General features: G+C 45.6%; 1 protein-coding gene across 4 annotated transcripts in view; it reads left to right on the top strand.

Annotated features, from left to right (window-relative positions):
* Positions 1 to 26,117, top strand: part of LOC139057611 (NLR family CARD domain-containing protein 3-like) — a 123,030-nt gene that overhangs the window by 11,848 nt on the left and 85,065 nt on the right. Inside the window, exons 1-2 of one of the 4 annotated variants that reach the window (XM_070536147.1) lie at positions 460 to 706; positions 17,074 to 17,466. In XM_070536147.1, coding sequence (XP_070392248.1) covers positions 17,080 to 17,466 — 387 coding nt within the window. In that variant the 5' untranslated portion in view covers positions 460 to 706; positions 17,074 to 17,079. Of the gene's footprint in view, positions 1 to 459; positions 707 to 17,073; positions 17,467 to 26,117 lie in introns of those variants that run through there. The other 3 variants (XM_070536146.1, XM_070536143.1, XM_070536145.1) reach the window with 3 other exon arrangements.

The raw sequence follows: 26,117 nt of genomic DNA, 5'->3' as shown, positions 1-26,117 counted from the left end.
ATATTAACATTTACGATGCGTCCATTTCTGTGACACTCCTGACGTAATATTCCTTCAGCAAATCAACAAGCTGACGTGGCGGCTATCTCGGACCACCACTACATATACGGGGAATGGCAGGTGCGTTAAACGGTATTCTGCACGCTACCGCTGTTCTTGTTTTTTAAGCGCAAACACCGCTGTATAGCTGCCAAGGAACAGAAAAATGTTTTACTAGAAGAAGCCCACAGCTCACGTCACGTTTCGTGATCTTGATGAAAGCGTAAAAAAAGTGTTTTTCAACACGTGTCGACAACAGAACCTCTGCTGATACCACCAATTCATAGTGTTTTAGCAGGATCATCAAGGTCCTCAAGCATGTGGTTATTGTAATATAGAAAAGTAATAATACTGCTACGTAACACGCTAACAGCTTTACATCAGCAATACGAATTATGCTTGTGATTTTGACAACAAGAAACACCCGAACATGAATGTCACGAAAATATTTTCGTTAGTGGCCACTGGAACTTAGAAAGCCAATTCAATCCAAGACTAGCGGCATTCCATTAGGCCGATGGGTGTTTGCGGTTATTTTAGTCTTGAATAGCGCTGCGATTGTAGAGTGGTGCTTCGTAGTCCGGCCGCATTGGATAGCTACGCAGGATCTGGCGCGGATTCTCGGCACGACGTGTCAAGAAATTCGCGCTCTCATCATCCTCAAGAGGTGAGCCGAAGTTCTAGTATTTCTGAGAAGCGGGCAGAATATTCGCTGGACTTATTCTGTGGGCGCTTGCTTTGTTGCAAGTATGCTAAAATGTATGTTATCTTTCTTGGTTTGAAGCGTAACATGCGTAGCGACAGCGGTCTTCTTTCTTTGTCAAGAAAAATAGAGGGACGGTTTTAGCCGAAGGGCAGCCGAAGATATGTTTACATTCTTAGCGACACCCATTTATTTATATTTGGTACAAATGACTATGTAAGCGATGCGTAGAATGAGCTGGACGTCTTGGTAAAGTACGGCACATCAACTTGCCCTGCGAGAACCTATCGACATCCAGCAAGCGAATATATTGGGCTTTTTTTTTTAGCTGAGAACGCTGCCTATGGCGCCTGCACAAAGCGTCCGAAAAAAAATTTTCGCGTCTGCTACAGGTGTCGCCCCCGTAATGAATGCCGTAGCGATTTGTCTGTTACCGTTACTGCTGCTCTGTGAGGCGCAATTAGGGCCAGCAGCCGGTAACAGAGTTCAGACTCTATGAGATGAAACAAAGCATTCTCATTACGGGACTTATATGACAGTTTTTACGTGCCTCAGTTTTTCGGCTCGGTTTGCGGGCAGTCTACCCCAAAAGTTTAGTGACCACGTGAGCGTACACGTGAAGCGGCCCCTCCGCGAAAATTCTGGTGCACCAGCAAGCTAGGCTGCAAATGCCTCTTGTTGTCATAATATTTATTTTATATTTCTCTTGATTACGCGACCAATTCTTCGACAACCATGGCGACGCGTTTCTCTCTTAAAAGCAGCATCAATGGAAATGATATTGCTCATACCACCCACATGCTGCCGGGCTGATAACACTTATCAGAACTTATTAAACCCCTAAGAGACCCTCGCAGGATATTCTGGAGGGAGATGCAGTGTTGGAAAATGCTGGCATTCCGTCAGAATTCCAGTTGTTGCTATATAATATATTACTCTGACAACAACTCGATAAGTAAGCTCGATACAAAGTCACATATACAAGCTCTGACCTAGTCGCGGTGCGTAGAGAGTGCGGTAATGGCGGGGATGGTCGAGCCAATCAAGTAGAGGCGGCAAGGGCCTCTTCAATGTGTGTCCCCAACTGACTGCGCAGCGGCGAAGAGGAAACAATCCAGTCACCCTAGTTTGGCATGATCTGGTGTGGTCCGTAGACATTTGCTATCTGCTGTACAAACCACTGAAAAAGTAAAATCGCAGTGTGCTTTTTTTAGCGAAACGCTCTTGTCTTGCCTTGTTTTGGGGATGCCAGGATGCCTTGATAATCCCGACGTGATGTTCTTGTTATTTTATTCGCGCACAAAGCATAGGTTTGTGCTCGCCAACTAAGGAAAAAGCAAATCGACAAATATAGAGGAAAAGACCGCCGCATTTCACGCACTTTAGTCGTGAGCCGAGCATCCAGATCTACTCGGGCCTTTTTTAACTTAGCACACGTCGTTGATATCAGCTCACATTCTGCAATCAAATGAACTTCTCACTTTGTCTGAATCCTACCCGCCTAGACAATGTGCCAAATGCATAATTTATCTGTAGCTCATATTGCTTTGATTTACGCAGGTCACACTGATCAATAAAACTTTGCATTTGGAGTGACTCGTAGCTCATAGTACTCTGCCATCGTTTACAAAAGGCCTTAGACGCAATGGAATCCTTGACGTAATATGCGCACACCACACGTATTCTGGACTGTTCCCCATTGCGCTTAGACGCGGAGCAATGGTCTAGTTTCAGAACATTTAAAATTTAATCCCCGAATCAGATGCTTTCGCAGTGACAGAGAACCTTGCCGAAGTGCTGCACAACACGCAGTCGCAGAACGCGTACGGCATCGCACCCATCGCCGCGAAAGTCATCGTGTGCGTCCTGTGAACTCGGGTTGCCGAAGCACAGTAAGCGGTGCAGCACGTTGTTGCACCACTTATGTTGCATTGTCACCAGACAGATTGAGCAGCTCCAAGCGCCGTTCTGCCGTCGCAGTCGGCGTCACTGTGAGGTCCCGTATGAAGTCCGAGAGTGCCAGTCGCCGTGCGTACTACGCTTATTTGCGAGTAAAATCATGCAAGGATAGCCGACGATCGCTCCTGAACCGAGAGAGGAAAGCCAGAAAGAAGCGTGCAGGCTTGCGGCGCGCGCGAGGGACCCAACGTTGCGAGGGAGCGGGGGGAAGGAAGGGAGGGCAAGCGGCATTCGCTTCCGACTGCAACAACGCTTGTGGCGGTGCACGTGGCCGCGCGGCCGTATCTTAAGAGCGATCTGCGTCGGTGGCTCATAGCTTTGGGCGTACTGTGTGTTCTCGGCGCTCATTTTGCGTTAAAGAAATAGAGCACGAATGTGACTTCGCTCGCTGCTTCTGCCGCGTTTCCTCACGCCAGCGTTTCGACAACTAGTTTCCGCGGTGATCGAGTGAGATGTTTGCTCGAGCGCGTGACACCATACTTGTTAATTTAGTACGCTTGCCTATGTCTGCAAGTTTATACGGCCGATAAAACTACTTATTTGCAATCGCAATCGATTATTTGCCTTTCGGGCGAAACTGCGATCTTTTTCTGCTTCCCGGTTATGCAATAAGCCACCGCTTTATGTAGTTCCATTGCCTCAGTGCATATCGTGGAGACTTGCACAGAACATTGGCGCACTAGAACGAATGGTGCAGCAGACTTTCATGGTTGATTTACGCACCGCTGCGTTTTTTTTATATCGAATGTCGACTAATTTCGGAGGCAATGTATGTGCTCTTGCTTTACAGCCCAGCTCTTAGGCCCACGTTCCTGCAATGAGCACCGCAGCGAACGACGAAAAAGAGAACCCGTAGTGTGATATGAAAGATGCCAGCAACTGTCATGTGCACCCACACTCAACCGCTCGATGCGTCCTCGTAACTGGTCTCAGCTGGACGAGTCCAGTATCCTACAATCGTCTGCTCGCGTCAGTTGTCGCTCGAGCTTGCTTGGTTTGCTCGGTTTGGCCTCGTTGGCGGCTTTTTCGATTATCATGGTTTGTGATTGTTTTGTAAGCTGCTTGTTTGCGCGACGCCAATTGTGTAGTACTTTATGGAAGCCACGCGGCACGAGCGATTACAATGGAACCTTCGACGAGTTATGTACAAAATGGACGCGCTCGACGCGCAGATCATTTTATACGATCGACGACTTTACCATATGTCTCTCTCAAATTCTGCCTCAATATATCGCGAAATAACACTATAGAGCTGTGCTCAAATTTCAAGTTAGGCAGTACCGTAATCGTCGGTGCATTGTTTTTTTCACGCAGCGTCGTTCCTCAGGATAGACCTCAGTCTCGTGCAATATCCGTGTCAAGAATGCAGTAAATGAAGTGATGATTTACCCCAACCAAATTCACCATATCAAATTTAAGAGCCAGACAACGTGCGATGCCAATTGCAGAAAACAAACACCTACAGGTTATATGTACCTGTTTTTTGTTGACGTATCCATAAATAAAGTGGGGCTTCTTTGAGTCCTGTAATGTTCATTATCTCCAGAGCAGTATTTACGGACAAGATGCACACACAGCGCTGTATGTATGCATTGTGTTGTTCATGTCTAATGCGCTGGGAAAACATTGATTATGCAATTCCAACTATTCTAGCCCTCAGCATTGGTATCCTCTGATCATATCCACTTGCGTCTATTCTCCACCAGTGCAGCCAACAAAACAGCGGCACAAAAGGCTGAAAACGACCGTGTTTGCCATCCATCAAAACTGTGCAGATCTAACGCACTCATTTTATTCTATGTCCAACGAAAGTTAAGCGATATGGTAAATATATAATATAGAACTACGTCAAATGTGCACAATTCTGTATATTTTCAACCTATAGGCGTTCTGTAATCTGACGCAATATTTACGCTTAGGTAACGCATAGGTCACAACATCAATTTTGTGAAATGTTTGCGATTATGAAGTACACTGTTCGAAAAGTGTTTGCATGTTCGCCCACATCAATTCTGGAGAATTTAAACTTTCGGACGTCGACATAGCGATCTCAAGACCACGAAGGCGATGTCCCATACTCCTGAAAGGAAGAGTAGTTATGCGAGATGTGTAGAGGCACAAAGAAGCAGGGCACATCATTGAAGTATGTCTAAAGCTTCTATGACTTCGTGTCAGAATGGCGTTATACCCATGACAAATCTATCAAAGTTGAAAAAATTGGCCGCCACTTGGGTACTGTGAACAAGGGGGCAAGCGAAGCTCGGGATTCGTTGTCGTAGCGCCTCGGCTTCTCGCTACCTGACGACGAGGTCGGCACGTCGACGACAAGCCCTTTCTCGGGCGATTTCCCGACAACGTTCATCAAACGCCTCCTATTCTTCACCCGAGCGCACTATGCATGGATCGCTGATTTTCCTTCTACGCAGCCTGCTTTTCGGCAAAACGAATAACGTGGGGCCTCGCCATCTGATTGCGGTGCTTGAACTGGAGGGAAATGGCAGGCGCTGAGGCGAGTGGACGCGCAATCTCACCCCTTCCATCCTCTTCCTCCGGAGGGAGGGGAAGTCTGTGATTGCCTCACGCTTTGCGCTGTGCCTACTTCTTCAGGCATATAAAGTCCCGCTTTATAGGGCCCGTATGATGAGCCGACATTGTCTGCAAAGGAATAATGTCATGAACATCTGATGCAGACCGACAGTGGTCGGTCTGCATTGTATGTTCATGACATTTCCTCGAGAAAGGTTTGTTTATGAGAAACCTTCCCTCGAGAGCAACTTGGAGTTTTTACGGGTATAGAATGCTACGAACCAGGTACTTATACCAACAAATTACTAAGCATAACGATTCAGTTGGAAAGATTGATGCAGACAAGTACACAGTGGCGGTTACTCGTGCACGGGCCGAGAAGCTGCGGGCTGGGTAAGAGCCCACAAAACGTGAGTTATCGGAGTAAGAAACGATACGCTTCTAATAAGGAAATACGACAAATAGGAAGCGGGCATGATGGTTCGACGTGCGGTAATGTTATCGAGCGTGTCATTGTGGAATATTTCAATGAATTGATCGGTCAACCAAACACCATTATAGGGGGCTTTAAAGCAGAATTTGTTGTTAGTGCCTAAGCTGGATGAAGAACGCTTCTGGAACAGCCGATTTCCACAAAAGAAATGGAGTACGCAATAGATGCGCTACCTGTTGGCAAGGCACCTGGCACTGACGGCCTAGGAGTAGGCAGTTTTTAAAACATTCAAAACAATATTAGCCTAGATTGTGTTCAGTTATCGCCGAATCGTATGAGCAAAAAGATAAACCACTGCGCTTCACAACTTAGCAGATCGTTCTCATCCCAAGAACTGAGGCACTCGAAAAACGTTCGTTAGGGGGGTCTTATCGCCCGATAAGCCTTACGAATGTCGACTGTAACATATTTATGAAGCTGTTGGCCAAACGATTGCCGGGTGTGATAACGAGGCTGGGTGGCACGCATGTGCTGCCTTCGCTAACATCGCCGATGAGCAGTACCGAGACCTATCGCTGCGAGCACTCATCGAGCGTCTGCGCTCTATACCAACCGTCACATCCGTTCGCCGATATGTCGTCCAGGGCGGCCTTCTGTACTGAAGGAACTTCCTCCCGGACGGATCTGATCTTCTTCTTGTCGTGCCAAAACACCTAAGACAGACCGTGCTCTTTGAGATGCATGACGCACCCATTGCACGACATCTTGGGGTAACCCGTAGGTACGACCGCGTCCGTCGCCGCTTCAAATGGCCTGGTCTTGCTCGCTCCGTCCGGCGCCATGTTGCTGCCTGTGATCCCTGCCAGCGTCGGAAAACACCTCAGGTGCCACCTACCGGTCATCTCCAGCCGATCACTGTCCCTGTGGAACCATTCTTTCTTGTTGTATTAGACCTCCTCGGTCCCTTTCCCACGTCGTCCTCTGGAAACAAATGGGTAGCCGTCGCAACTAATTACGCCACCCGATACGCTATCACGCGGGCTCTCTCTACCAGTTGCGCCACTGACGTCACGGACTTTCTTTTCCGTGACATTTTCTTGCTTCATGGTACCCCGCAACAGCTGCTTACTGACCATGGTCGTAACTTCCTCTCGAAAGTTATCGCCGAAATTGTGCGTTCCTGCTCCATTCGACACAAGCTGATTACCTCATACCATCTTCAAACCAATGGCCTGACAGAGCGGTTAAACCATAATCTTCACTGCTGTCCAAGTACGTTTCCAAGGACCACCACGACTGGTACATTGCCCTTGCTTACGTCACATTTGCATAGAATTCTTCCCGGTATGATGCCGCCGGATTTTCTCCATCTTATCTACTGTACGGTCGCGAACCGACATTGCCCCTTGACACGGCACTTCCTCCTGCTACGATCTCAACAAGGGAGTATGCGCGCGACGCCATCGCACTCGCCGACCATGCCCGCCAGCTTGCCCGTGCTCGACTGACGGCCTCGCAAACCACTCAGCAGCGTCAGTGCAACGCCCGCCACCATGACATAGAGTTTTCAACTGGTGCGATCGTGCTCCTGTGGTTGCCCTCTCCTCGCGTCGGACGTTTAGAGAAGCTCCTTTCGCCATACACAGGGCCCTACCGCGTGCTGCGCCAGCTGCAGTGTGCCGTACGAAATTCCTCCTGTGCGTTCAACCTTGTCCATTACTCTGGCATCTAGTGATGTTGTACACGTCAGTAGGCTCAAGGCCTACTACACTGCTTCCGAGTCCGGCGTTTAGTCGCTCCGGAACGGCGCTTTTGCCACCGGGGGTAGTGCTACGGAAAAGTATTCGCGATGACAAAGAGGTGGGCAGGGTGAAGACGACGACCACGATTAGAGGCTAGCCTGGGCTGTTTCCTCTTGGCCAAGTGCGGCGTATTTCCTTGTATATATACTTGTATATAGATTTTCGACAGCGTCTTTCTACGTTACAATGTTTATGAAGCTGTTGGCCAAACGATTGCCGGGTGTGATAAGGAGGCTGATAGGCACGCATCAGACCTGTGGTGTAAAGGGTTGAAGCGTCGCCACAAACACGCAGCTTGAAATGTGCTAAATGTTGTAGTGTATTTGGGCAACGAGTGACTCTGGTGCAATTAGATCTCGCTAAGGCCTTCAACCGTGTTTCCTACAATCCTCTCTTCGCCATATTAGAGCATTCCAACGTAGGAAACGTAATAAGAGACCGTCTCAGAATGGCGTATGCTAACTGCTAAACACGGGTCCCTGTAAACGGGGACCTGCCTGACAGCAAGTGCGGGCTTTTGTTAGGCACGACTGTCCCCTGTCGCACCGGCTGTTCGCGGTCAACCTTGAGCCTCTGTACAAGGCCATCGAGAATAATGAACGTATAACTGGCGTGAGGTTACAGTCAACACATGTAAGAAGTTTGGCGTATGTCGATGACATCGCCATAATTTGTTCAAATACAGGTATTATTTGTCAGGCCGTAGAGGTAGTTCAAACCTTCTGCGAATACACCAGGGCGCAAATAAATTGGGCGATCAGTTATGGATTCTGGCATGGTGAATGGGATAAAGCGCCAGACTACTACTCTCGACTTCGGTGATCAACCCCTGCAACAACGTATCTAGGCATGTTTCCCGATACTTATCCCAACCAGGAGCCGAACTGAAAAAACAATGGGCGAGAGTACAGAAAAAAGGTTAAATCGTGGCAAGGGCGACAGCTGTCAAGGTTCTCGCGTGCAACAGTCTGTAAGCTATATCTTACCACCGCGATGTGGTATGCTCTGCTGTGTGCGTCGGGAATCAAGATCCAAAAAAATTCCCCGTGTTTTCACAATTTACATATGGGCGTGGATTTGAGGAATGAACCAGCCGCGCAAACTTTATCTTGCCCGTAAAGAAAGGAGACCTTGGGTTGCCACATTTATTTGTGCGACAAGTTGTGCAGCGCCTTATGTACCTTCGCGATCAGAATTTGTTCCTTGGCACATCCGTGCAAGTGATTTTAGGTCGTCACGTTCCAGGATTTGTACGCACGTATGAAGCAATCCATGGTGCCGTTAAAGGTTACCTACGAGACGTCGTGCATGCGTACAGAATGTTGGATGTGCGGTTTTCAATGCATCTCACCACTATTACTAGGAAAAAACTATACCGACCCAATGGACACTATGCTCCCTGTACCGATGTCACACCCTGGATGCCCAGGAGATGTCATAAAATGGTTAAAAGATTGCCTGTACACCCTTCAGTTAAAAATTTTTTTCATTATGCTACACACTAATACATTATCAGTTCTTGACAGGAAAGTACCGAGCGCAGCGTTTTCAAGCAAGGAAACTCAAGCAAGGCAGATGACGATTATTGATGTGTAGCAAGATACGACCGATAGTGTGTACAATTGTTGAGTGTAGTCGCATTTAACTCCCGCCCACATCTCTCCCGTATGTCATCTGCTCAAGCACCCGATCCAGACGTTCACACTTCGTCGTTTGCCGCATATCAGTGTGTATAAAGGCTTGTAGCTTGCCTCAGCACCGCTTCAGACTCGCGCGTTATGCACGCTGAAGACGATCACGTTTGGTAAATGTTCACAGCACAAGCTGGTTACATTGCAATACGCCTAAGCTACATCATGAGTACTATGTCCACCTTATGTCTTTTGCACAAGGGTAGCGAACCTATGATCGCGCATATCTAATTACCTAGACATTCTCTGGGATTTTCGTGTGCATATCGTGGCAAAGCGTTTCTTCGAAGAAAAAAACCCAGTGCCCTTCCATTCTGTGAAGGGTGACCAACGAAGCTGTGTATGTGGGCTCCTTAATGGCGAACTGCACCGCCGCGGCAGGTCGGCCCGGCATTTCACCATCTTCGGGGTCGGCCCACCTATGGGGAGGGCCTAATGCCTGCGCGACCTCAGCACTCTCAGGGGTGTCTGCGTCAGCAGGCGTTAGGTGTGTTGCTACACCACGTGCCCGAGCACCGGAGGGTTGGACCCTCGCACGTGTAGCAGTGTGCGGCTTAGTCGTGTCTAGGGAAAGGGGGATCCTGGCAGTTGAGCTGATGCCGGGTTTTCGAACCTTTAAGGTACCCCGGAAGAGACAACACACCCCTTCAGCCTTTGCTTCGCATCACACGGAGAGGCGAGAACTTGGAGTCGGGTTCCATATTAACAAGAATATAGCTTGTAACGTACAGGAATTCTATAGCATTAACGAGAGGGTGGCAGGTCTTGTTGTGAACCTTAATAAGAGGTACAAATTGAAGGTCGTACATGTGTACGCCCCTACATCCAGTCATGATGACCAGGAAGTCCAAAGCTTCTATGAAGACGTGGAATCGGCGATGGGTAAGGTCAAAACAAAGTACACTGTACTGATGGGCGACTTCAATGCCAAGATAAGCAAGAAGTAGGCTGGAGACAAGGCAGTGATGGAATACGGCCCATGCACTAGGATTAGCAGGGGGGAGTTATTAGTAGACTTTGCAGAGTAGAATAAGATGCGCATAATTATTACCTTCTTCCGCAAGCGGGATAGCCGAAAGTGGAGCTGGAGGAGCCCGAACGACGACGCTGGAAATGAAATAGACCTTATTCTCTGCGCTAGCCTTGGCATCATACAAGATGTGGACGTGCTCGGCAAGGTGCGCTGCAGTGACCATAGGAAGGTAAGAACTCGAATAAGCCTAGACATGAGGAAAGAACGGAAGAAACTGGCACATAAGAAGCCGATCAATGAGTTAGCAGTAAGAGGGAAAATAGAGGAATTCCGGATCAAGCTACAGAACAGGTATTCGGCTTCAACACAGGAAGAGGACCTTAGCGTTGAAAAAAATGAACGACAATCTTAGGGGTATCATTAAGGAGTCAGCAATAGAAGTCGATGGCAATTCCGTTAGACAGGATAACAGTAAACTATCGCAGGAGTCGAAAGATCTGATCAAAAAACGACAATGTATGAAAGCCTCTAACCCTACAGCTAGAATAGAACTGGGAGAACTATCCAAGGTAATGAACAAGCTTGAGACAGCTCACAGAAGGAAGTATAATATGGATAGAACTGAACATGTTCTCAGGAACGGAGGAAGCCTAAGAGCAGTGAAAAAGAAACTAGGAATAGGCAAGAATAAGATATATGAGTTAAGGGACAAAGCCGGCAGTATCATCACTAATTTGGATGAGATCGTTCAAGTAGCTGAGAAGTTCTTTAGAGATTTATACAGTAACAGTGGCACCCACGATGATATCGTGAGAGAGAATAATCTAGAGGAATTTGAAATCCCACAAGTAACGCCGTAAGAAGTAAAGAACACCTTGGGAGCTATGCTGAAGAGGATCAGGTAACACATCTGTTGATGGATGGGGGGAGGGGGGAATTGTTCTAGAAAAACTGGCCACTCTGTATACACAATGCCTCAATAGCTCGAGGATACCGGAATCTTGGAAGAATGCTAACATAATCCTAATCCATAAGAAAGGGGAAGCCAAGGACTTGAAAAATTATAGACCGATCAGCTTACTGTTCATTGCCTACAAAGTATTTACTTATGTAGTTGCAAATAGAATCACTAACACCATAGCCTTCCGTCAAACAAAGGACCAAAGGCTACTCAACAATAGACCATATTCACACTATCAATCAGGTGATAGAGAAATGTGTGGAATATAACCAACCCTTATATAGAGCCTTCATTGATTACGAGAAAGCATTTCATTCACTCGAAACCTCAGCAGTCATGGAGGCATTGCGGAATCAGGGTGTAGACTACCCGTATGTAAGAATACTGAAATAGATCTACAGCGGCTCCACAGCCAGCGTAGTCCTCCATAAAGAAAGCAACAAAATCACCATAACGAAAGGCGTCAGGCATGGAGATACGATCTCTCCAATGCTATTCACAGCGTGTTTACAGGAGGTATTCAGAGACCTGGATTGCGAAGAAATGGGGATAAGAGTTAATGGAGAACGCCTTAGTAACTTGCGATTCGCTGGTGATATTGCCTTGCTTAGTAACTAAGGGCACCAACTGCAATGCGCGCTCACTGACCTGTAGAGGCAAAGCCAAAGGGTGGGTCTAAAATTAATCTGTAGAAAGCTAAAGTAATGTTCAACAGTCTCGGAAGAGAACACCAGTTTACGATAGGTAGTGAGGCACTGGAAGTGGAATAGATCTACTTAGGACAGGTAGTGACTGCGGATCCGGATCATGAGACTGAGATAATCAGAAGAATTGGCTGGGGTGCGTCTGGCAGGCATTCTCGATCAGATCATGAACAGCAGGTTGTCATTATCCCTCAAGAGGAAAGTATATAACAGCTGTGTCTTACCAGTACTCACGTACGGGGCAAAAACCTGGAGGCTTACGCAAAGGGTTCTACTTAAATTGAGGACAACGCAACGAGCTATGCAAAGAAGAATGATAGTTGTAACGTTAAGGGATAAGAAAAGAACATATTGGGTGAGGGAACAAACGCGAGTTCATGATATCTTAGTATAAATCAAGAAAAAGAAATAGGCATGGGCAGGACATGTATTGAGGAGGGAAGATAACCGATGGTCATTGAGGGTTACGGACTGGACTCCAAGGAAAAGGAAGCGTAGTAGAGGGCGGCAGAAATCTAGGTGAGCGGATGAGATTAAGAAGTTTTTAGGGACAACATGGCCACAATTAGTACAGAGTTGGGCAGCGCGCAGTAATGGTATCTATGGCTTCAAGTACCCCCCCCCCCCCCCTTCCTTATCACTAACTGATGAAACCCTCAACATTTTTATGAAACCAAAAGAAACATTTCCCATGTGCCATTCCTAACATAGTCAACAGAAACCAAGACAGTCCGTTCATTATCTCCATACGCTGTCGCCATATGTCTGACTGAAGCAATCGGCTCTGGTTACAAAGTAACTAACTTAGATGGGATGCGGCGACCTTCTGGATGTACGTCATAGGCATCAATACAATAAACAGAGAAAAATTGTTCCGTTTGGTGCCCTTCCTGTCTCTGTGGGTCCCCACAGGGCAATGAACACTGTGCGCAGTGTCATTTCCAATTATGGCCTCGTTGAAGTCAGTGAAAGCGAGCTGCTGGATATGTGGGAAGACCGGAAAGTAGTAAAGGTGCAACGAATTAAGGCGCGATGGCAAGGGCATTCCAACCTCCACGTAATAATTACATTTGGAACAAGTGAACTCCCTGATTCAATAGAGACCCAATATTGTAGACTTCGCGTACGACCGTACATTCTCCATCCGCGACGAGTCTTGACGTGTAAGAGTTTTGGGCATGGGTCTCAGAGCTGCCGAGGGCACGCTACTTGGGTAAAGTATGCACCTATATAGCAAGCCTTATACATCTGTACTTTTACAAACCACTGTGCTAACTGTGACGGAGATCACCCCGCTTATTTGTGATCGTGCCCGTTATGGAAGAAAGAAAAAGAAATTGAACTCAAGGTCAAACTAAACATTTTCTTCCCAGCAGCGCGCAAGCATTTTTCTGTTCACAGTCAATCGAATCCGTCCTACAGTCACGTGGTGCGCCGGGGGCAACGCCACATCCTCCGTCTGCCGACCGAGTCACACGGGGTGTGACGGTGGTCCCACCGTCAGCTCGTCCGGCAGGAGGAGCCCAGTGCTGTTCTGTGCCCTGGAATGAGGGGCAGCAGAGCTCCGAGCCTGCCGGTCCCAGGGTCACCACGCGTGCAGATAGCCACCCCCCCTTCCAAAGAAATCCTAATGTTCATGTCGAGTGGGCGTCGTGCCAGCACCTCTAAAGAGGCGTTGGATGGAAGCAGCACTAGTCAGGCACCTCAGACACCTAAGAAACGGCGCAGCTGCGTGGAGCGCAGCTGCGCAGGGGACCTGGAAAGGGACCTGGAAAGGTCCCGTGGCATAAATTTATTTACCTTTACACACAGCACAACACACTTCCAATACGGCTACACAAATAATACACCGGAATTTGTGAGGTCTGATACATAATCTTCATCACATTGAGAAAATGCTACATAAGTTATATACAAGGGTGCTCTCTGTTCAAGAGACACACCTCAATCCGTCACACACTTTCTCTGACAATATGCCCTCTATCGCAAAGACCGCAACGATGCCCGTGCCTAGTCGTGTGGTGTGGCCATAATGGTGGATAATGGTGTCACCTGCCAGAATTTGAAGCTGCAAACTACCTTTCAGGCAGTTGCAATCACAACCGTGTTGTTTGATAAGCAAATCACCGTTAGTTTTCTATACATTCGTCCTAGTTATCAACTTTCCAAACCGGGATTCGGGAGCTTTACCACAGCTTCCCGAACCCTACGTTGTAGTAGACGATTTTAATACACATGCCACCATCTGGGGAGACCCTCGATGTAATGCGAGAGGTCGATTATTAGAGAAGTTCTTCTCCACAAGCGCTTGCTTACTACACAAGAAAGAGCCCACATTCTACAGCGTGGCAAAGAAAAAACGTTTCCATTTATAGATTTAAGCACTGCATTAAGTACACTTTTGCCATACTTGGACTGGAACGTGATCAGAAATCCATACGGGAGTGGCAATTTTCCACTTGCCTTGAAATGAAGAAAAAGCGATGAGTGTTCTCCAATTCTGTCCCATTGAAATGTCCACTGTGCCGACTGAAAACGGTACAGAAAGCTGACACATATGACCTGGGTAGACATCTTTACTCGCCTTATCGATGATATAGTGTCATATTTGACAGCGTTTATGACTGATGCTGCAACAAGATGCATCCTGGAAACGAAGTGGTCACCCTCTAAACGACATATTCTCTGGTGGAAGGAGGAGTGGAAGGAAGCCCTCAAAAAATCAAAGTAAGGCTTGGAGTCACCTTAGCGAATCCAACTACCGATAATTTGATAAGCTTCAAGAAAATAAAGTCTGAAGGTGGGAAAACAGGCCGCCGTGCCAAAAGAGAAAGCTGACAAAAAAATGACAATGGAAATTCCACTGCGACTGACTGAATGACTGTTACTGTTATTTTCTCTCCTTATCTGTTCTTCCCTTTTCCCCCTCCCAAAGTGTAGTTAGCCAACCAGGCAGGTCCTTCGTTACACTTCCTGCCTTTCGCTCTTCGTTTCTCTCTGGCAAAAATACTTATCTAGCATTAATTCATATACAGTCTAAACAAAACCTGGAACAGGGAAAACATAATAAAACGCCGCGAAACTCATCCTCTGCCATTAATAAACACAAAAGGTGACACACATATTGACCAAGCTGATTCTATAGGGGCACATTTTGAAATGATTTCCAGCTCATCCCAATACTCAGATACATTTATCAGATACCTGCAACAAGCGAAGTAACTGCCCCTGGATCCGAAAGGAACTAGAAATAAGCTGGACAACCGTCCGTTCAACATGTACGAATTTCAGGATGCACTAAACGGTTCTAACAAGTCCGCTTCAGAAACCAATAGAATAGTGTATGAAATTATCGCACCTACACCCTCAAAGCCACAAAACACTACTGTCACTCTCCTACTCCGTGTTCTCTGCCGGCTGCATTCCCTCCGCCTAGAAAGAAGCAATAATTAACTTCGGTCAACAGTTATAGGCGTATAGCCTTGACAAGTTGCTTATATAAACGGTTTGACAAAATGGTTCCCTCGTGTCTGCTTAATTTTCTGGAAAGTAACAAACTATTAGACCCACTACAGTGTTGTTTCAGGGGACGTAGATCCGCAACTGATCACCTTGTCCGCATCGAGAGGAATATTCGCGATGTTTTTGTGCATAAGCAGTTATTTCTGTGAGTATTTATTTATATGAAGGCATACTGCAGCACGTGGCGTTTCGGAATTCTCCTTGACCTGGCTGAAACAGGAATCCCAGGCGATTTGCGTAATTTCATGCAAATTTACGGGTCTAACGGCACGTTCCGTGTTAGGGTCGGTGATGTGCTATCTCGTCTAATTGCACAGGAAGCAGGTGTACCACCAGGTAGTGTGCGTAGCTGCACTCTATTTGTTGCAAAATGAACTCTCTCCGTAATATCATACCATGTACAGTATATTTTATTCTGTGTATGGGGATGACGTACAAGTAGGTTTTAAATCGTGTAGCATTCCTATCTTTCATGAACATGTACAGCTTGGGCCTAATAAATTGTGTATCGGGGCTGGCGAGAATGGGTTTAAAGTAAACCAGTAAAAAAGCATGTCTGTTCTCTTCTGGAAAAGAAGGGCACATTACGTGACCTCTCTATTTATCTTAATCGACAAGAGGTACCTGTCAGCCATGAGCATAAAGTTTGGGCCTCATTTTGGACGATAAATTTACATTTATCCCCCACTTCAACTATCTGAAAGCGATGTGTATGAAGATAGCGAATATACTGAAGGTCTTGTCCCGCAAACCCTGGGGAATTGACAGAAGGTGCCCACATCTACAAAGGACATTTTACCTTTCGGCTACGCCCTGAAAATCAAATCAGATATTCAGCATCCATGTAAATTTACTATTCGCGACATGTCCACTTTCAGGCTGTTCTGTAACCGTCCAGCCATCCAGCCTCCTCTGTCCCTCCAGTTGTAAGCACTCTGAGAAACAACAGGAGTCCCTCGTTTATAGAATGTCATAATGGCTCCTACTCGGCTTCCACCGGCTTGGGAGTGGCAGAATATTCGCTGCGACATCTCCTTCGTAGAAATATCAAAACGAGCACCTCAGGCTCGTTTTGATACGAACAACGAACATCGAAGCGCTCATTGCCAAGCCCCGCGCGACGAAAGCGGCCCCGTCAAAATTACCGCGGCTTACTTAGGCTTATACGGGAGTGTCCCCATTAGATTATACGGTAGCATGATGTCACAGACCAAGATGCGCGGAATTGTGCTATCTAGGAGGCGCTAGTCAACAGTCTCAACGGGCTCGCTTGCCTTCAAGGAGTTCATAAATCGAAGTACCGGTCAGTGACGTTCAATTGGTCATTTGTGCTTTCGCATTCACAACGGATAAGAAGCGCATAGGTGTCCTCGAAGTTGTTTCTATTCACGGTTTCTTGGACTATGCACTGTGACGGTGTAGTTATGGGTTCGATAGTTCATTCGTACGGAAGATTATAGAAGAAAAATAAATAAACTATCATTGAAACATGGCATTTCCTCAAAAGATATGTTGGGAGTTCCGAGCGCGCCCATACTGGTCTAAATGAGGCACAAACAATTTGTACGTAGTCTCTCAAAGAGGTCGCTGTAATGAAGAAAAATATTTGCCCACCTATCATTGCCGCGATTGCTAAACAATTTCAGCGAGATATTTCGTGCTTGTTATCCACGAAACTATAAGCTCCTATAACTTTCAAAACCAGTATATTTTAGACTTACTTCGATGCTTCTATATTTCGGTGTTTTATATTTTCGCAGGAAGTGATGGAACGACCACAGGTCTCGAACGCTTTTCTGGACGACGATTTTTACATGGAGCTACTGAACTCGGAAGTAGAGGATGTATCTGCACTAGCCAGAAGACTAGTGGACTTCGGAACAGAGGCCAGCGTGTCAAGCCAGCTGCTGCCTGTTCACTGCACCGACAGCCAGACGAGGACCTGCCACCTTCTCAAGCAGCTTTCAGCACTGAATGAACTGCTGTACTACATAGGGGCTGATTTGACTGAAGTCGGGCCGGGAAAAATTGCTGTCCGCTGCTACACAAGCTTCAACAATGATGAACAAATCAAGAGAGACCCCCACATGGTGACAGCGATCATATTCCTCCACTGCATCGTCACTAGGCACCGCTGCGTCGACATACTTCAGGTATGCTTACAAGATTATTGTTACATTGAGGTTCCCGCACATAATATAAAGAACGTTGGCCCTGTAATTCCAGCACAGTGATCCACATCATGTAATATTCGGAGCAAATATTTCATCAGTATTTTTTTCCACTGAGAGTTCGTCTCTACAGGAAAGAAGTTACGTACTCAACAACGCAATATAGTAAATAAATATTTAGAACTTTGTCTTCTAAGCTCTCCGCCATAAACGTCGTTACAGCTCGTTAGCAGTCGTACTATCGGTTCTTGGTTAACTTTCTTTTCCATAAGGTGATGACTAACAATGCCGCAATCTCACTGCAGCCATTGAAAGAATATATCATGTCGTGGCCAATGGCGCTGGCCTATGTGGCCAGGCTGGAGCACCGACACTCCTTATACGTTTATCGAGAGTAAACGCTGCAAAACGGATTCGCAATCTCGCTCTTGCTACCGCGTTCATTTACTGGCCATCACTGAAACAGCCTCGACCCATCACTGAAACTTACATTACCGGCAAACCTTTCACAATGTGTCGCAAAAATTCAGTATCGGCTGTATGTATGAGTAGCATTCGCTGACTCCTTCAACTGTCGTATTGGAAAAGCGGACTCGCCGATGCGTTCTAAGTGCAAGTTTGAAGAGACCATAAGTCGTCTTCTGTGCCACTGTTCTCGCTTCGATGATCAATGTCAGACTCTCCAGTGTACCTTGAACAGACGAGACGATAGGACATTTGCAGAAGCAAATGTCTTGGGAGCCTGGCCTCGCATTTCATCAGCCAAGAAAGCCATTCGAGTGCTTCTTCAGTACCTGAAGGCAACGGACGAGTGTCGGAATGCATGCATGCTGCATCTAACTTAGTGCATGTGGAAGTGCGGTTAGACGGAATATCCTCTCTCCTTCACTCTCCCACCTTCTTCTCCATGCGTAGGGTGGCAAACTGGACTTAGTCTGGTTAATTTCCCTGCGTTTTCTTGCTCCCTGCTCTCTCTATCTCCCTTCCTTAAATCATAATCTTGGGATGCCATTCTGCTGCTGAGCACGACGTCATGGGTTTAATTCCCGACTTTTTAGCCCTTTAAATCTGAACTTCGACGTTAATCCGGCCCATTTCGCTTTCAGAAATGCTAACAGAAAAAGAAATGCAAAAAAAATGGCCAGGTCCCGCGCACTGTTGGAATCAGTTTTATGCGAAGCAATGTGCTGGTACCTGATTACTCAGCCTTGCTTCTGCAAATTACCAGGCGGACCAATGTGTTGGTGTAAATCCATTTGCTGTGTGTGTGTATCGCGGACGAACGAGTGTTTGACGTCTACAGCACGACGACGATCATGTTGAAGGCAATCGTATGGCGGCAATCGCACGATTTCTGCGGTAGAAATTAACTCAAATTTAAACTTGCGAGTTGTAGGGTTCGACACCGGAACTCAACGGCAGTTAGGGAAAGACTGTGACATGATTTGCAACTGAGTGTTTTGAAATCGTACGTGCCCATGTGTATGTCATGTGGTGTATGTTAGCACAATGATGGTGCTTCTACTGCGGGGAAGAATCGTTAAAGCGTAATTAACTTGGCCTGATGAAACCGGCAAGGCGTCGCACAGCTTTTACATGTCCTTGTCTACTACGAGGAGAGTACTGGGGTATGTGGCCGATCGCGGAGATCGTACATAATAAGGAAGCACCCTAAAACGTCGTATGCCACGAAGAAACAAGAGACAGGGCATAGGGACTCACTAGCAAAATGTTTCAAGGAGTTGGCAGGCTTTTGACAGAAATGTGGGCGTGGGATTGTGGCCTAGTGGTAAGTTGTGGACTGTTGCTTTGGATGAGCTTCAATTCGACTATTGGTCACACCGTAATTTTCTTTTCGTTAAAACGAGGTCAGACGTAAATCTACCTACCTACCTACAGAAATGTGGCTAGGATGAGGCAAGAAATGGTTTGTGTCTGAAATCTCCACAGGCTTATCTCTTTGATTTTATTCAATGCGTAGCTGTACCATGTCGTAGTTATGTTCGCATGCCGAAGTTCACATGTTCATCGCATGTGAACTGTGTCTGTTACGGTTGCCTGCCCCTCTCCACCATTGTCAGTCACTTACTGCAGCATATTTTTTAGTGACTTCTTTGGTCGGCACCCATAAACCTAAGAGACGAAGAAGAGAGCAAACTGGAAATAGCCACCAGGAGGGACACTATGCATGTCGGCACTAGAATACGAAACGTACGTAGAAAAAGAATAACGAGCGACGAACAGGAGAAACAATTGGAAGGAGTATAAATATCGTAAAATGAGAGGGATAGGTGAGGATGTGAAGAATGCAAGCGTGAAACATGCATGCTCGTTACCAACTCATCAGGCGTGGCTTACGTGTGGCAAATGATTTGCATATGAACACACTAATTGGAGCAAGATGGGAGGTTATCATCGGGATTAGATATTTGTCACAATGAAAAAAAAAATTATAGAATGGCTCTTCACGCTTAACCAATATATGCCTAGTGTCCTACATGTAGTACAGTTATCCCGTTGGCAGTAACTCCTAACATTTCTTGTGTAAAAGCTTGCATTTGACAGCCGTTATCTAGGAGGTCATATCTCTTCTCTGTGCAAACTTTGGTAAGTGTGTGCTAAGTTGTTTCTACGTAATGGGCCTCGCAACGTCGTGAACATTGGGACTTCGTGAAGTCACCACCTCATGGTAAAAACGTTACCCATAAGAATTGAAATGTAATTGATTGATTGTTGGCAAGAACATGACTACATGTCCATATGGGACGAAATGTACGTGCGGCAGACTATCTATTCTCTGTAGTTACGATTTCGTGACTTGCAGCATTTGAACCAGCATTGACCTATATGCAGGAGATTAGGCAGATTAGATGCGGTTTCGGGAACCTATAGTAATGGGGCATCAAACATCCTACCGCAGATAAACTAAAGCAACCGTGATTTGTTTTCATCCTCTTAGGAGGGCAGATAATTTTTGATAAGGCTATCGCAAACAAAAACCGCCTGCCCGCGAAAGGCTGAAGATAATTTTCAACCATTGACCCTTGTGATAAGGTGCACGCAGCACTCTCCCTTATTCCGCCTGGAAGTATGCCGTAGTAGTAAGAGAGAAGCAAAGCAGTAATGAATAGGCTACGGGCACGAACTATTCGCCGGACAGCACTCTTATGGGTAAAGAAGTAGGCACAACTTAGAACCGTGTGGCTACTTGTTTGTCACTGAAGCACCAGTAAAATGTCAAAGTATGCAGAGAGTAGGCGCTACCATGACCTGAACGTGTTCTCTGAGCACTTAGTCCTGCAACACGCTAATGCATAAAGATGCATATCTGTCTGGAATAGATACATTCACAGTTTCTCGTAGATGAAGTGGTCACTTTTCTTGCACATAACGCCAACTGCTATGGCCACCAGTGTAATATGTACTTGGAATGTGCATGAAATGTGCTTTCAGGTGCTCTGTTTTGTGCGTGTTTCCTAAGCTACGGCAGTCTTAGTGAACTTTGTTGAAGCAATTTTAAAATTATGGGCACAAGGTTTTGGTTACCGAGTTGTCAGTCTGTTGCAATCGTCTCTCACTGCAAATGCCACAGTACTGCTGCAGTCACGTCTAACACTCAGTGTGGGGAGCCCAAGCACGTGGTAATAAGAGATTAGATAGAAAGTTACTTAAATGTCGTGGTCAGGAATCGACGCCTTTCAGAATCAACCAGTATAATCTAACAAGGATGGAGTCTTGAGGCTTAACTAAACCATTGCAACATACTGCGCCGTTGTAAGAGCAAGAAGCAGTATTATTCGATACTTGCATGCCTTCTTTATGTGTGTGAATGCGTATTAGCACTACCGCGTAGAAAGGGATGACGCTGACCTGCTCACATTTGAAGAGCCGATTGAGGAGTCATTGCGTTCAGGGAGCGAACAATATTTGCTGAAAACACCAAATTGATTGGCCCGATTGGACAAAATTGTGATTCTACACGACAGGCTAGCTATCTGTTGCCAGTGTCATAAGAAAACTACAGTGCGTTGTGAGAAATGCGACACCACAGATCGAAATGAATAGCCTAAACCCTTGCACTCTGATAAGCAGAGTGCTTGACTAGTGGCCTGCATGTTAGAAATGAGTCCCCGAAAGTCTTTCAACAAAGTTCTTTAAGCAGAAATCACCCTCGAGCACTGGACGATTAACGCACGGCAGAGACACGCGCCACGCTGGCACGGAGCACACTTTGTTGGCCTCGAGTGCCGCCAACTCATATCGTGGTTTTGGCACGCAAAGCCCCGTGGTTTAGTTACTTCTAATTAGGTGTAGCCAATATATATTCTTTCAAAGGACGTTCTGAAGCTTATTAATTATACTATTGAGAAGATCAGTTTAACAGTGGCGCTCAACTGTTGCGCGTTTCGTAAGGTGAAGCCATAGCTCTTCATATCTTTCGTACCTCCCGAGCTTTTTTTTCCTTGGGAGCGCTCTACACTCACCGTGGTTGAGTGGTCGCTTTGACATTGCACTGCTAAGCACGAGGTTGCGGTTTCGAATTGTGGCGGCGGCGGCCATATTTCGATGTGAGCTAAATGCAACAATGCCCTTGTTTGGAGCATTGGCTGCACAGCGAAGAATCCCAGGCGGGCAAAATAAATTCGGAGTCCTCCAATACGACGTGTCTTGTAATCTTACCGGGATTTTGGCATGTAAAACTCGAGAATTAAATCTAACTTTACATACTTCTTCGATTTCTCAGTGATTTAGATGCTATGCTCTAATTTTATGAGCTCCTCCTGAATGGGCAATATTTACGTTCGAGAAGACACGTGTGTGCTCAACGATTTCGTTCATTTGAGACATATTTATTCGTAATGGCAATCTAATTTTAAGATTGCATTTATTAGTCATTTGCAGTCTCCGAACCCAGTTTATTCATGTTTTTCTGGAAAATTCCCTACAAATTTCGAACGTGTCTCTAGATTTGGCAGTTCTTCAGGATACCTCACTTTTCATTTCTCATGTTACCTTAGAAACTACAGCATCCACTCACCATCGGCAAATCTCTTCTTCAACGCATCCAGTGATTTTCAACAAACCTTTTATAAAACCTCCCGACACTATATTCAATGCTGCTTGCTACAAACACTAAAATTTACCTGTTCCCAGTTCGGAAATTATGTTGCCATTGGAGTAGTGGTTCCGGCCTTAATAAAAGTTGGCGTTCTACATGTGTCCATTCGAAAAGGAAAATTGGAGTTAGCGCTGTGTTACAGCTTCCTCTTAAGTGGCAGTTTTAGTCTGGGTCTCCTATGTAAGCTGATAAGAGTGAAGAAATTTTTTTTGCTGGAAACCATTTCCTTGTATTAAGAAGTATTTTAATGACTGGAAAATGTAGAGAGGTCGGCCGTATAATGGAGCATCCGGCCTGCTACTTTACGTAAGGGAAGGCGAAGAGGGGAAGAACTAGGGTCACAATGAGGGATGATAATAGGAGGAACGAGGTGAAGGACACATTACACAACTGGTATCACAGGCGTGTTAAATTCGAACGAGAAAATTATAATCTATTCTCTACATAAGCAGCCCTATCTGTCCCTTTCTCGCGTCCTGTTATACTGCGTTGTTAGTATTCAAGTTAAGGTCGTCAATGTCTTGATAAATTAAAAGTTATTGAATTTAAAGCAAAATTCATTATTGGCCCTTACTGGTCATTACTAAGCATGTTTAGACATTTGTAACGAATTGTATTTGTTACAAGTTGTCGTTAGACATATTGGTCATTTGGAGTCGTTACTAGCCATTACAAGTCATTTCAGTCATTAGTAGTCATTACTGCTCACTACTAAGCATTTTTAGTCATTTGTAGTCAATCGTGGTCCATTACAAGCCGTCGTTAAACATGTTCGTCATGTCATAGTCATCAGTAGACATCACAGGTCACTGAAGTAATTCTTAGTCATTACTCGGCACTAAGCATTTCTATTCATTTCTAATCAATTGTATTCATTACAATTCGTCGATAGACATATTGGTATTTTCCTAGTCTTTAATAGTAATTAATAAGTCATTAATAGTCAATGTTGGTCATTTCTAGTATTATTAACCTCTACCAATCTCTATTATAACGTTATCATTCACTAACTGTCATTCTCAATCGTTTTTAATTCTTTAATCTGTCTTTAAACTGTCTTCGTATGGCGTGATGACGCTTCGGCGTACACTCCGGTGGTCAGGTCTGCTGACAAAAACTTCACCACGAGTCTAGAAAATATTTCGCCTGACAATGCTTGAAAGGACACCAGATGGAAAAGGAGCAGGCGCTGACAAATTTGAACTGGAAGAAAGCCGAAGAGCAAATTCTTAAGTGCGCAGCTGTACTACTATACGAGGTTGCCGTTAGGTTGATTAATGAACTATGGTAAAAGTGTAAGTGAGCTCTGTTGAAAGCAGCGGAAAAAAACGTTAGAAGACGTACGAATGCCAGACAATTGGCGACGAAGTAGAATGAATTCAAGTTATAAAGATAGGGGGAAAAATAGAGAATTTGTTAATATAGACGCTGACCCCTACATCGGTAATATAACGGTTAGCAGTGCAAGCTATCAAATCGAAGCTGCAAGCATGGGCAGAACATACTGACATATTGGGAGAACTTCAGGATGGCTTCAGAGTTGGTAGGCGTCTGGATGACAACTTATTTGTCCTTATTCAGTGTATTGAAATATCCTGAGTACGAAGGAGGCCATTATATATGTTTTTTTTAGACATTACAGGAGCATATGACAACGTAGGCGGGGACATTTTGTGGAATATTCTGGAAGGGGAAAGCTTAGCTGACGATTATATACAGATTTTGAGATATTTACTTAGAAAATACAGTTTGTGTTGAATGGAAGCGAGGGGAAAGTTGATATCAACAAGGGAGTGAGGCAGGGGTGCGCTTTATCCCCACTGCTGTTTACGATGTACATGGTGTGGACGGAAAGGGCGCTAGAAGGAGGTAATACTAGGTTTAATCTTTTATACAAACAGGCGGGTACAGTAGTAGAAGAGCAACTTGCAGGTTTGCTTTATGCGGGCAACATTGTGTTCATAGCAAAGAAGCAGTGATAGGCAGTGTTTGGCTAATATCTTTGGACAGCAAGGCGATAAGTTACTTCTTAAATTTAGCGTTCAGAAATGTGCTGTTGTGGTATTGAATAAAAACAACGAACATACAGTGACAATACAGGGCTAGGGAATGCCTCGCGGTAACGAATATAAATACGTTGTTATATGCATAAAAGATGGAAATAGATATATGGAAACACAGAAAAAATGCAATAACAGTTAAGGGGAAGAGAAATGCGGCCATACTGAAACACAGGGCTATGGGGATACAATGGGTACGAGGTGCGCCGGAGTATGTGGAAAGGTGTAAGGGTTCCAGAACTTTTATTTCGAAACACGACTGCTTGCTTGAAGTGAGGGTTAAAATCTGGACTCGATGACCACCAGAGGAAAGTAGGACGCCTCGCATTGGGTGCTCACGGCAAGACTACAAATGAAGTTGTAAAATTCAAACAGCGCTAGACGACAGGACCAGAAAGAGGTCCTCTCGTCTAGCGCTGTTTGAATTTTACTCTTACCATGGAACACGAACTCGCCCAATCCGCTGCCCTTCTACAAATGAAGCTACCGAGGCTGAAATCGGCTGGACAAGTTTTGAAGGGAGGGAAGCTCTAAGTAAAATTGATTGTTAAGAATGACTGAGGAATAAGGAAGTAAATGGGCTGGGAGAGTGTTCAGATATTTGTACAGGAGAAACATTGATTCACAGTAGAGGAAAATAACTAGGAAGCTTGCCAGCAATTCCTAGACGGGTATGGTGAGCAACAAAGAACGTCATGCGGAAACTCGGAGAGGCTACGGCAATCTCATGGGTGTCGGCAATGTAACATAAACTTGCTACGAGTAACTACATAAGAGCAAGAAATGAAATCGGGAAAGAAGCAATTATTGTTAGCTTAAAGGGAGACTCATTACTAATTAAATAGAGATCAGGATGCCTTAGAACACGCACTTATAAGCCGAAATACAAGGAAGAAGCATATGCTTCCTGTGGTAGAGCTAGGAAAACAATGGAGCATGTTTTATTAGAATGTTAAGATATCTGCCCAGCGGTCTATTTAGGCACCACTGGCCTCATTGAAGCCGCTGGGTTCAGCGAGAGCATGGGGAAAGCAAACATGTACCCAGTAGATTAGTACGAGGCTTTTGGAAGATTGGTGGCAGAAAAGTAGGGAAAGGACAAATAATGGAGATGTACAAAAACAAAGTTCCCAAATGTGGTTCAGAAAGGTGTGTGAAGGGAATTCTTTGGGGTTACCTTTTCTTTCGTTTTATTTAAAATAAGTGAGACATTAAGCTATATACTAACACGAGCTTGGGGGTGCAACCTACGGCCACCAGTTTAAAGGGGACGCTCAAAGGGTATATCCTGCTTGAATAGCCGGCGGACCACTCACGTGGTGATGCTTGTACAAGATTGGCGATTGGCGTACCGGTGGACCATATACTGAAAACCACTCGATGGTGTTCGGGCTGTATATGTTTGGGGCTGCGTATCGAGGAATGGAAAACGTGGTGCAGTTGCCCCGACCAAG

The sequence above is a fragment of the Dermacentor albipictus genome, chromosome 3 (genome assembly GCF_038994185.2).
Source record: "Dermacentor albipictus isolate Rhodes 1998 colony chromosome 3, USDA_Dalb.pri_finalv2, whole genome shotgun sequence".
Classification (NCBI taxonomy): Eukaryota; Metazoa; Arthropoda; class Arachnida; order Ixodida; family Ixodidae; genus Dermacentor; species Dermacentor albipictus.
Note: the sequence above shows the minus strand (reverse complement) of the source record. Positions and strands in the feature narration are given on the sequence as shown.